Raw genomic sequence first — 12,283 nt, forward strand, 5'->3', positions numbered from 1 at the left:
CTAAGAATTAAGCCAACCTTGATAAATACATTAAGCAACCCGCTAAGAGTATTAATCTTCCTAGTTAATAGCCTGTAACTGTGTTAGCATATTAGAAATTAGTCAAGGACCTACAAAAAGCAGGAGGAATTCAAGATGCAAGGCATATGGCTTACCAATCTGATTTCAGACTGATGGGATTTGGGGTGACCCACACCTTCCCCTGAGACCTCAAACCTGACAAAAACTAATGTCATTAGAGAGCTTCACAGCTCAACAGCAATTAAACAGGACCCCTGGGAAGTAACAATGATATACCCATGTGCTAGAGTGATCACTCTGCTTTCTTTAAAAGAAAAAATAAGGGTCTTTTAAAAATTCATTCTTCCATTCTCAGAGGACATGCAACTGCACTGCACCTTGTCCTCATAGAAGAAATACCAGTTAAAGATATTTAGTCACTTTTGTTCCTCAAGTCATCTCAGAACAAAGCACAAAGCTTTTTGCTTTGTAAGACATATGTAAAGTTATGTGAATAACAGTAAGGAGATAGATCACTCTTCCCATTTAGCTATGTCTCTACTTGAAGTGAAAACTACAAAAGATCACCTTATTTTACCAAAGAATAAGCAACTGATGGCTCAACTCTGCAGGACTCCGCACTCCTCCGCAGAACTCACTCACGAAAGTGAGTAACAAGTGTATCTACTCTGGCAAGAGCACTGATCCAAAGCCAGAATATTTCACATCTGTTCCTAATTCTGCCTTAACGATCTTTGTAGAGTTAGTTATTACTGCTGCAATTACTTTCCTAAGCTTTAATACTAAAATTAATAATCAGTGCTGTACTGAAAGAACCTGTCTGCCATCCCATGCACTGCCAAAAGGCTACAGCTGCTTCTAATATAAATTCCTAAAGAAATAAATTCCTGAGATTGCACTGATCTAATTTAACCTCTGATAATGTAGAAAAAAATAATCACTTTTAATTTTTCAAGGTCAACTCTAAAGGAGGACTATTTCATTAAGTTAAAAAAAAAAAATCAAACACACACTTGTGCACCCATAGACACCTTCACAAAATCATCATGCTTTGTCACTGATGGTTAGGTCCCAAAGTTCAGAACCTGCCTCTTTTCTAAGTCCATTTATCAACTAAACCTGATGACCAAAGAGTCCCCTATTCAAGAACCTTAACAATCTACAAATTCTACTAATTACTCTTACTTTATTATGCTCTAAGTTTGAGTTTACTGTATCTCATTAAAATATCTCTTCATTCTATTACATTCCATGATAAGGATAAAACATTCAACTTACAGAACCACAGAGTTGAAAATGCCTTTTGCAACTACCTAATCCTATGTCCATCCTTCACTGGACAAAAAGATAAAAAATCAACACCCAGGAAAAGTTAAGTGATTCTGTTTGTCTGGTAGTGAAGTAAAAAATCACACGAGCTTTAGTATAAAAAAGACCTGGGTTCTAATCCTGGCTCAAACATTTACAAGGGATGACTTTAAATAAATCATTTTAATCTCTCTGAACTTCAGTCCCCCAATATGGAAAAGAGCAGTAATATCCTAATACTCTGAAAGCCCTTGACCCATATCAGATCATTAATAAATGTTAGTTTTTTCTGTCCAAAATAATGCAGCGAATAACAGTAGCAGGTCTCCTGCCAGGGCTGTTCCCATAATACATCCTGCATTCTTCTGAATGAGAAGTGGTAGTTCTGGTATACTACTATTAGCAGAAGGTCAGAAGAGTACGAAAATGTGTGTTCTTGACACTAGCAACTGCGTATTATTCCACAGTAAGAGATGCTCTGTTGTTTAGTTAACTCAGAATTCAAGTACAAGCTGAAATCACTAAACATAAGTACAATTTATGTATAGGGATAGAGATAAGCAAGACTGTCTTGCCCCACAACACAGAAGAGAACTGCAAAATATTAACATACACAAATTTGTAGATTCATTAGTTACTTTGCTTCACTGCTTTAAAAAAAATTCAGCAAAAAAAACCCCAAAAAGGACAGATGTACTTACAGTGTTTGTAGATTGGAAAGAAACCTAAATACACCATCAGCAATGTGAGTGACTCTGTTGTCCCCTAAATTCAGTCTCTCCAGTAAGCTCAGACCCACAAAGGCAGATTCATCCAGACGGGTCAACTGGTTATAGGACAAATCACTAAAAACAGGAAATAAGATAAACAAGTAAAAAATTCACTCTCTTTTAGTTCCACTTTCATATTCTTACTCTACTTACATGAAAAATTTAGGGCTTTCAAACTTCTAATAAAAATGGATATTAGATCTCATTACTAGCCATGGGAATGACTTATTCAATCTGCTCTAGTCTCTCAGCCCCCACTGAAATGCCATCCCACACTCACAGTTCAGACAGTCTTTGGCAGAACTCCCACGCATCAGGGCTGATTCTTTCAACAGCATTCTGGCTCACGTAGAGCTGCTGTAACATTCGCAAGCCGTACAACCACCCCTTGTTCACTTCTGTAAGGTTATTATGCTCCAGTTCTCTGCAGAATTAGAGAAAGAAAGGAGGAAATATGTTTCAAACAAGGTACTGCAATGGGAGATTCCAAAATCTTCATTAAGTCTTAAACAGAGAGCCATACACTTTTGCTCAACCCAAGTGAACAAATTCTTTCCATAAATATGTTACTTTAGATTTAGTGCAAGAAAGTAGTGAGACTGTCTAAAATGTACCTGTAAAACAAACTCACCACAAGATGTAGTATACCTGGTTCTAGTTAAATTCTGATAATTTTCACCTACCAAACATTAAGGGAATACAAACACTTTAGATGAACTGTTTGGAAAAATGATAACAAAAACACTGGTTAGATAACAAAGCTTATAGTTTAACTTATTTCACATAAAAACTTTCACATAAAGAACTTTGTTAGAATTAAAGTTACTATCTTAGCTGTTTACACTGAAAAGACCAGGACTCCTTTCCTAACAATCTCCTATTCTAGTTCACAGTACTTACAATTCTTCCATGTTATCCAAGCCAAAAAAAGCTCCATCCTTAAGTTTGCTAATTCCATTCCGTTGCATTTTCAAAGATCTTAAGGAGTCAAGCCCTTGGAATGTGAGACCCTCCACAACTTTAATCCTGTTTCTTTTAAGTTCCCTTTAAAAAAATTGTTTTACAGTCAGAAAACCGGTTTACTGATTTTCCCTAATAATAATAAAAAGAAACAGACACTATAAGAAAAAACGATCTTCTTATACTCCATCTATTCAGTTACTCACAAGAACTGGAGGTGAGGTAGCTTGAAGATCTTGGGTGGAATCATGCTAATTCTGTTCCTGTTTAACTTCACCACTAATAAGGAACTTGACAAATTATCAAAGCAACCAGCCTCCAAGACGGTTATCCTATTATTACTCAAATTCCTAAAATGAACAAGGTAACAACAAAAAAAATTTAATGAAACTAAATAAACATTCTACCACCAGAAAGCTGCCCCAAGTCTATGACTGAGTCCCAGTTCTACCACTTAGCAACTGTAAACAACTTTACAAATGATGTAACTGCTTTGCTTCTTCAACACAAAACAAGGGTAATACCTACTTCATTCAGGCTGAAACAGTGTGAACATGTTTTATAAACTGTAAAACATTAGCATATATACTAATTATCGTCATCATCACACAGAGTAAGCTGCTATTTAACAGACCACTACCATTTATCTTTCACAAAACTGGTAGTAAAATACAATCCACAATTAAATCTCAAAAACTGCCCTGGATACTTAATATTTTCTGTAAATAGGGTACTCTTTCTTGAAGGGCAGGGGAAAAAAACAAAAAATCTAACCTATGTTTGTTTCACATAAGCAAAATCACAATAAACAGACATATCTGGGAAGATAAGTATCAACGAATAACAAACATGCACTTCAAAGTAAATCTAATTTAAACTCTTATTTTACTTACAGATATTTAAGCTGCATTCGAGGAAATGAAGATGTCTTGATTTCTGATATTAGATTTGAGCTGAGATCTAAAGTCTCGAGAGCAGGGTAAAACTGGAACACTTCTGCATTTATTTCCGGGATTATATTATGAACTCTACAAAACAAAGATTACATTGAAGCTATTGCCAGGGATCCACCCTAGAGCACAAAAATAACTACGGTTAACAACAAGGGTCCCTAAAACAAAAATAAAAAAACTGTGTACTATTCACAATTTAAGTAAAAGACCTGACATCTTATTTACTTACAACGAGAGGAGAGTTATATTAGAAGTTGGTTCTCCAAAATACGGGATTTCTGTTAGTTCATTATAATTCATTTTCCTGGACAGGAGGAAAAATAGATTTAAAAATTTAGTGAGGGAAATGTTACCTCTTGAGTTCTAGTTTCTAGCTAATACATATTCTTTAGAATAGATGCCACATTTGGAAAAAAGCCTATGACTCAGAATTAGTCAGACTAAATGTATTCTATTGAGAAATTGGAAATTTTAATTAACAAGTTTTCATAGTACAGAACTATAATTTGACACCAACATTTGAAAGGTTAGGAAATATTTTGCAACACTATATATTTTTAATTCCCAGCAAGGTTCTTTTCAATAGTTATATAAGCTATTAAATTCAGTTTTAAAATATACACACACAAATTTTTTTTAAGTTACTCAAAGTTAGGGAAAGCTGTTTGAGACCACAGACCTAACAGATTATCTCAGTTGTTTCAGTAGTAAATCTAATGCAATCACATTTCACCAACCACATTTCACCAACCTGGTTTTCAATCACTGAGCAACCTCAACAATCTAGAATACAGAAAAGAAGCCAGGAGTAAAATGCCTCCAATCAACCAAATGAAGTAACTAAGTCCATGCAATATATAATAAAGCTCATGCACTTCCCATTGAGCATTTTCCTTTCCTCAGGGCCTACTCTTTCAGCTAATAAGCTTGTTAATTGTTCATTCAGCCCACAGCAGATTAGAGGTGGTCAATTTGAGGCAGGGAAGAAGAGAATGCAGAGACAATGAGAGCATGAAGTACCTTTTGTCACAAAGATATTCAAAAGAAAAATTCATCTGAGATTCTGGGGGTGTTTAGTACAGAGGTAAACAGTTGTGCCTCTGAAAATATCACAATGCAATAACTACATTAATAATATTTTAGAAAACACTCTCCAAAAACTACATAATAATACATTTCAGTACTAAAGGAAAAAAGTTAGTGAAGTGGAATAATGAATTACATTAAACACCACACTCCAAATGATACCAAAGATATTGTATTTCATATAAATTTACTTCAGACATGAAGCTTCCATCTCAGACAAGTCAAAAGGTAAAAAATAAATAAATTTACACAACAGAGAGTTTTAAGGTTAAAACTCTGGCAAAACATATATATATATATAATACACACACACACACACACACACCACTCTAAAGAGGGAAGAAATCTTACTTTAGGGCCCTTGGAAGTAGAATAGTATTTCTATGCAGTTTACAACTTGAAATCATCAACTCAATGGCATAATACCCAAAGAGTTTGTGATAGTAACAAAGCTAAACATAAGTTTAGATTTTTAAACATATTTTAATCTAAAGTTTTATTTTCTTCAAATTTTTTTTTTTTTACATTTTTGGACTGAATATCCTGAAATTCCTAATTCACCAAATCACCTCAAAGAATTTAATGTAAATTTAAGTAAATAAAAATAACTTACACTTCTTGTAATGTTTGAGACTCCAAGCTGATGTTCCAGTTAGACAACCGATTATGACTCAAATCCCTAAATGGAGGACAAAAGACCATTTTTAGGTTAATGTTGGAAAGAACACTTCAAGGAAAGAAAAAACAGTGAAACTAAACTAAACTAGGAATCTAAAAAGCGCTATCAAACATGAATCTGAGTAGCACAGGTAAAAAAACGTTTACAAAGGATGAATAAAAATTCATCTAGATTTCAAAATAGCTTTTTCAGTTTTACTGAGGGCTTTTTTGATTTTTGTTTTTACTCACTAGGAAATACATTCACATGATTCAATAATCAAGAAGCATAAAAGGATGTACAGTAAAAAATCTCCCACACTTTTCTCCAGTCATTCAACTTTCCTTCCCAACATCAACAAGTGAAAATATATATACATATTTTTTTAAATATATTAATACCATTTCTTTTATAGCCTGTCAGATATACCAGAAAAATTGTATACAAATGGTAGAATAATTTACACATTATTTTGCCTCTTGCTTTTTTCACTTAACAATACATCTTATAGATCATTTCAGTGATATGGTTTCTTCATCCCTTCTGGTGATTATATTATACTTTTTATTAGAATGCACTATATTCTATATACTTTTGAAAGAAATACACACTTTTTAAAGTAATAAGAAGTAATATATATTTCTAAGGTAATATACACTTCATATAATATGTATTACAATATGTTATATATTATACTTTAACTATAGATAAACTTGAAGATGGACTGGATTTCACAAGTCAAAACAGTTTCTAATTAAAATTAAGGTTGACCACATCCCTGATAGAGATGTAGTCTTCCTTAAAAAAAAAAAAAAAAAAGGGAATCTAGCTTCAGAGAAGGGAAATTCACCTCACTCCAAGTTACCTTGATGATGATGACAGTAGTGGCAGCAACAGCTAACATCCATTAAGTGCCACGCACTCTTCTATGCACTTCATACATATTAACTGTCTGAGCCCATACAACCACCTTATGAGGCAAATACTTTTACAAGCCTCACTTTCCCAGCACAGAAACAGATGGAGAAATTAATAATTTGGCAATCCAAGGCCACACAGCTAATAAGTGAGGAAGTTGTAATCTTGAAATTCCATCTCACTTCTTGTGTTCTTGAAATTCCATCTCACTTCTATCAGATACAGCAGAGATCTCACTGATATTTAGTCATGAGTCTAAATATTTAAATAGGCTTAAAAATTCACCTTGATGCTTTCTGGCATCTTTTCAAGGCTGAGATGGAATCCAGCCCACACAAGCTGTCTGCCCAAGAGATGTATTATACATTACAATATGGCTAGCAATGGGGACACACTAGAGACACATTACAGATCACTTTATCTCACTGTGCCACCATGGGCAGCTGACAGATGCATGCAGTTTGAACGATGTCTCTATCACAGCAGAACAATTTGTTCTCAGCTAGATTCCTATCTGTGCATCTGTAAAACCTAGCCACTTTCATGTAAGAGCCTAATTTACACCATAATGTAACTAAGGCTAGAGCCAACCATCACTTTTTCACATAGTTCTAAAACCTTTTTCATACAGTTCTAAAATCTATATTCTAAGATATGTGGCACCGGATATCAGCTCAAGGACACTCATGAATGGAGGGACGTGCTGGAAAATGTTAAGAAATAAAAACATGAATTCACTCCACATAAAAATCTTATATGCACTTTCTTTAACTGGAGAATAATTACGTCACAATATTGTGGTGGTTTCTGCCACACATCGACATGAACCAGCCACAGGCACACGTGTCCCCCGTCCTGAACCCCTCTTCCACCTCTCTCCCCGCCCTATCCCTCTGGGTTGTCCTAGAGCGCTGGCTTTGGGTTCCCTGCTTCACACATCAAACGTGCACTGCTCATCTGTTTTATATGTGATAATATACATGTTTCAAAGCTATTGTCTCAAATCATCCCATCCCAGCCTTCTCCCACAGAGTTTGTTCTTTACATCTGTGTGTCTCTTGCTGCCCTTATGCAGACACTTTCATCCAATTCACACCTGCTACTGAACAGTAAACACAGAATTTCATATTAATACAAGCAAAAAGATATTTATTTATTGTGGTGCTTCAACTGAAGGAGAAATTCAACTGTTTTAATTTAAGTTAGATACTCTGTATTCTGCTTTAAGGTGGCTGGTCTGGCCAACAGAGAGCTAGCATCATCTGTGTAGAAGGCTAGCACAGTAGGATTTCATTCCATATCTCATGCTTTCTGGAAATTAGGGTTTTTTCCTTTTACAGATTAAGGGCTTTCATTTTAATCAGTGCCTCTAATGCCTTTCCAAACCCTAATCTCCTTGACAGTATAACTTTTGGCTGTATGATCCCCTACAGTTCTCTCATGGATATTAATGATGACCAGACAATCAGTTTTAAAGAAAACTATTATTAGAGAAATCTAAAGCAATCAAATGAAACTCAACTTATATACAGTATAAACCACTATGTATTCAGTATCAGCGAAAACTGTCCAGTGTCTCTACTGGAGTAAAGAATAATTTTCTCTGTATGTCTGAAGAACCTCTAAGGATTTTCAGTGGAATGCAAAAGATACCTGAAAAACTCTGGAGCCTCTCTACAGACTAACACTGTCTTAAGAATATATGCCTCAAAGAACCCCATAAAATGAGGCTCTCTGGACTTTTCTGCAACACATCTACATAGTACAGATTAAAAAATACAGCAAACTGAAATTCACTCCCCTAAGTAGTACTATCATATAAAGCAACTAGTATAAATCATATAGCTGCTCTATCAAAATACCAGGTGTATAACTACAATTATATGGATTGATCTGATCATCAGATATTTATGCACAAGCATTTGCTGAACCATATGCCAGGCACTGTGCAATTGCTAAGGTTACAACCACTGTCAACCTTAGTAATCTTTTTGTCTTTTTCAAAAGCAGCATTTATAGTACTCTGTGGAGTCACTTCAAAAGAGTAAACACGAATTCAACATCAACTCAGCTACTACCCTTCATGGAAAAGGCGTAAATTAACTTTTTATATCTTAATTTCACTTTGGCATTTAACGTTACACGGGCATATGAAGGGGCTTCCTAGATGGCAATAGTGGCAAAGAACCCGCCGGCCAATGCAAGAGACGTAAGTAGATGCGGGTTTGATCCCTGAGTTGGGAAGATCCCCTGGAGAACATGGCAACCCACTCCAGTATTCTTGCCTGGAGAATCCCTGGACAAAGGAGCCTGGTGGGCTATACTCTATGGGGTTGCAAAGGGTCGGACATGAGTGAAGCAACTTAGAACACCAACAGGCATATGGAGGCGTGCACGCGCACACACACACACACACACACACACACACACACACACACTTGCTTTCCATAAGCATGCCTTCCTTTTTTTTTAAAGTACTCCAAAAAGCCCAAAGAAGACAAATTTGAAGACTTCAAATATCAGATGTAAAACCCTTAAGATTAACAATTTGAATAATTTTCAAAATTAAGGTCTCTCTCACTATTCTTGCCAATGGCCAGTCATTAACTTCATTTTAGTTCAGTAAAACTAATGCTAGTTTGTTTTTTAGTGAAAGTCCTGAAATGGAGAACTGTCTTTTGAAGATTTTGCCCTTGAAGTATCCTTAAAATGCACTTAAATAGGTGAAGCAATTTAATGCTTCATAAACATAACCTAAAGGGTCTAGCTTTCGAACAGTCAATAATCTTTATTTTTTAACAGCACTAATATCTGAATATTTATTGATATGATATTTGGAGAATAAAGACCTGAGCAAAGGCCTTAGCTCAGTGTTATACTCAGCTCTTACTCATGCTCATCTACAGGGATGCAGCTGTAATAAAAGATGAATTATTTAAGTTCTTGATATCATGTGGAGCCAGAGGTGCCATTAATGCAGCCATTTAGCATCATCACGGTGTAAATAATTTATAGGATGTGCAGAGCAATCACAACAGTTTGAGGAGAATCAAGTTCTGCAAGCTAATTGCAAAGAAGTCCCGTAGCATTGGAGACACTGGAGTTTTCTTCTGTCCAGTCATGTACATTTTTGAGCCATCATCAATAATTTTTGTTTTTCAGAATATGTAGCACTAATAGTTCTGAACTGTGAACTTCAACAATAACAGAATTTGTGATGAAGGAGCTCTTTGCAAAAGTTGTAAGATAGTAACAATATCTATTAAGTCCATCAGTTTGGGTATGACAATGCTTTATGTATTTATCCGGTATAATTCACCCTTTCTTCTGTGAATGGAAATCCCTGTGTTGCTAACTAGAGTGTATCCAGCATAATTTACTTTTAAAAATAATACTCAGGATTATCATTTTGGTGAATTATAGCACTATGATTTAACAGGCTGATGTTTAATCAGTCTTAAGGGTTCTTGGAGTACACTAAAGACAAAGATTCCAAAACAACTCGAAATGCTGTCTGCTTTTAGTTTTACTTTTCCTTTACCACTAACAGCTGTATACAAAAGCTATCTCGTCTTGGAATTGTCAGTCTTCATGTCTCTAACAGTACTCCTTGCATTTTTTTCTAATTTGTTGCTTCTTATCATCTATCATAGGCTAGAAAACCCAGTGCCTGTTAGAACTGTCCAAAATAGGAGTAAGTGAAGATAGATGTGTGTGAGGGTATGAGAAGCTCCTTTACAAATAAGTGCTTCCTGGAAGCACTTTTGCTTTTCCGTTGAACTAGTCAATCCTAAATGAAATCAACCTTGAATATTCGTTGGAAGGATTGATGCTGAAGCTCCAATATACTTTGGCCACCTGATGCGAAGAGCTGACTCATTTGAAAAGACCCTGATGCTGGGAAAGATTGAAGACAGAAGAAGAGGATGACAGAAGATGAGATGATTGGATGGCATCATCACTGATTCAATGGCCATGAACTCTGGTGAACTCTGGGAGATGGTGAGGGACAGGAAGGCCTAGAGTGCTGCAGTTCATGGGGCACGACTAAGTCGTGTCAGAGATGGACACGACTTAGCAACTGGACAACAAAAGGCATGGCTGGAGATATTGGGCGAGTATCTTTTAGTATAAATAAAACTGTATTATGGCATGAAACACAATGCTACTCCAAATTAAAGTTTCTATCCTTCATTTGCATTACTTACTTGCAATACACTGTGTAACACTTTTTATATGAATACAAAAAGTTGGAGGTGGTAGAAAAATGGGAACATTAACTTTAAGAGGCATATCTTATGTTCTTTCATTATCTTTCTCTGGGATCTTAATGATCGAAAATACTTCGTCATTGTGGGGACCACAACAACGAAACAAAAAATACAAATTCTATAGTTACATTTAAGAACGGAGTTTCTGCATGCCCAGTCTTTGTACCTGGGGCAAGTCATTTAACCTCTCTAAACTTGAGTTTTATCTACCATTAAATAAGGATACTATTAATAGTAACAACCTCAGTGGATTGCTCAGATGATTAAAAGGATATTTTATCTAAAATGTTTAGAATACAGGTCAGTGTGTACACAGTAGGTGATTATATAATTGTTGTTCAGTCGCTCAGCTGTGTCGGCGACTCTTTGTGACCCCATGTACTGCAGCATGCCAGGCTTCCCTGTCCATCACCATCTCCTGCAGCTTGCTCAAACTCATGTCCATTGAGTTGATAATGCCATCCAACCATCTCGACTTCTGTCATCCCCTTCTCCTCCCACCTTCAATCTTTCCCAGCATCAGGGTCTTTTCTAATGAGTCAGCTCTTCGCATCAGGTGGCCAAAGTATTGGAGCTTCAGCTTCAGTATCAATCCTTCTAATGAATATTCAGGACTGATTTCCTTTAGGATTGACTGGAATGATTTCCTTGCTATCCAAGAGACTCCCAAGAGTCTTCTCCAGCACTACAATTCAAAAGTATCAATTCTTTAGCACTTAGTCTTCATTATGGTTCAACTCTCACATCCATCCGTGACTACTGGAACAACCACAGCTTTGACTGTATGGACCTCTGTAGGCAAAGTAATGTCTCTGCTTTTTAACATGCTGTCTAGGTTTGTCATAGCTTTTCTTTCAAGGAGCAAGCGTCTTTTAATTTCATAGCTGCAGTCACAATCTGCAGTGATTTTGGAGCCCAAGAAAATTAGATTTGAAATAGAATGATGGTTCAACACTATCACCTCTTCTAAGTATTTAATTTTTTGTATACAAAGGCATAATCCACTTCCCAAGGTAAAATCTTTTTTTTTTTTTTGGTCATGCCACAGAATGTGGGATCTTCTTTCCCATCCCAGGGATAGAATCCTCTGCATTGGAAGCACAGTGCTAAACCATTAGATCACCAAGGAAGTCCTGGCAAAATTTTAATTAACTGGAACTACTCCCCTAAATTAGTTTATTAAAGTTAATAAACTATATATTGCTTCTGAATTCCAATTTCATGAGAAAAATGCCAGTAATAAGGCAGTCCACCAAAGATTTGGTCAAATTATTGAGGTATAAACCTACATCAAGGGGTTCCCAGGTGGCTCAGTGATAAAGAATCCACCTGCCAATA

General features: G+C 35.9%; 1 protein-coding gene across 3 annotated transcripts in view; it reads right to left on the reverse strand.

The window, feature by feature from the left end:
• Nucleotides 1–12,283, reverse strand: part of LRIG2 (leucine rich repeats and immunoglobulin like domains 2) — a 62,140-nt gene that overhangs the window by 21,451 nt on the left and 28,406 nt on the right. For all 3 annotated transcript variants that reach the window (XM_061121121.1, XM_061121122.1, XM_061121123.1), the window contains 7 exons: nucleotides 5,712–5,777; nucleotides 4,242–4,316; nucleotides 3,953–4,087; nucleotides 3,266–3,409; nucleotides 3,000–3,143; nucleotides 2,380–2,523; nucleotides 2,031–2,174 (listed from right to left, as the gene is read on the reverse strand). In XM_061121121.1, coding sequence (XP_060977104.1) covers nucleotides 2,031–2,174; nucleotides 2,380–2,523; nucleotides 3,000–3,143; nucleotides 3,266–3,409; nucleotides 3,953–4,087; nucleotides 4,242–4,316; nucleotides 5,712–5,777 — 852 coding nt within the window. The remainder of the gene's footprint in view (nucleotides 1–2,030; nucleotides 2,175–2,379; nucleotides 2,524–2,999; nucleotides 3,144–3,265; nucleotides 3,410–3,952; nucleotides 4,088–4,241; nucleotides 4,317–5,711; nucleotides 5,778–12,283) is intronic.

The sequence above is a fragment of the Dama dama genome, chromosome 20 (genome assembly GCF_033118175.1).
Source record: "Dama dama isolate Ldn47 chromosome 20, ASM3311817v1, whole genome shotgun sequence".
NCBI classification, from domain to species: Eukaryota; Metazoa; Chordata; class Mammalia; order Artiodactyla; family Cervidae; genus Dama; species Dama dama.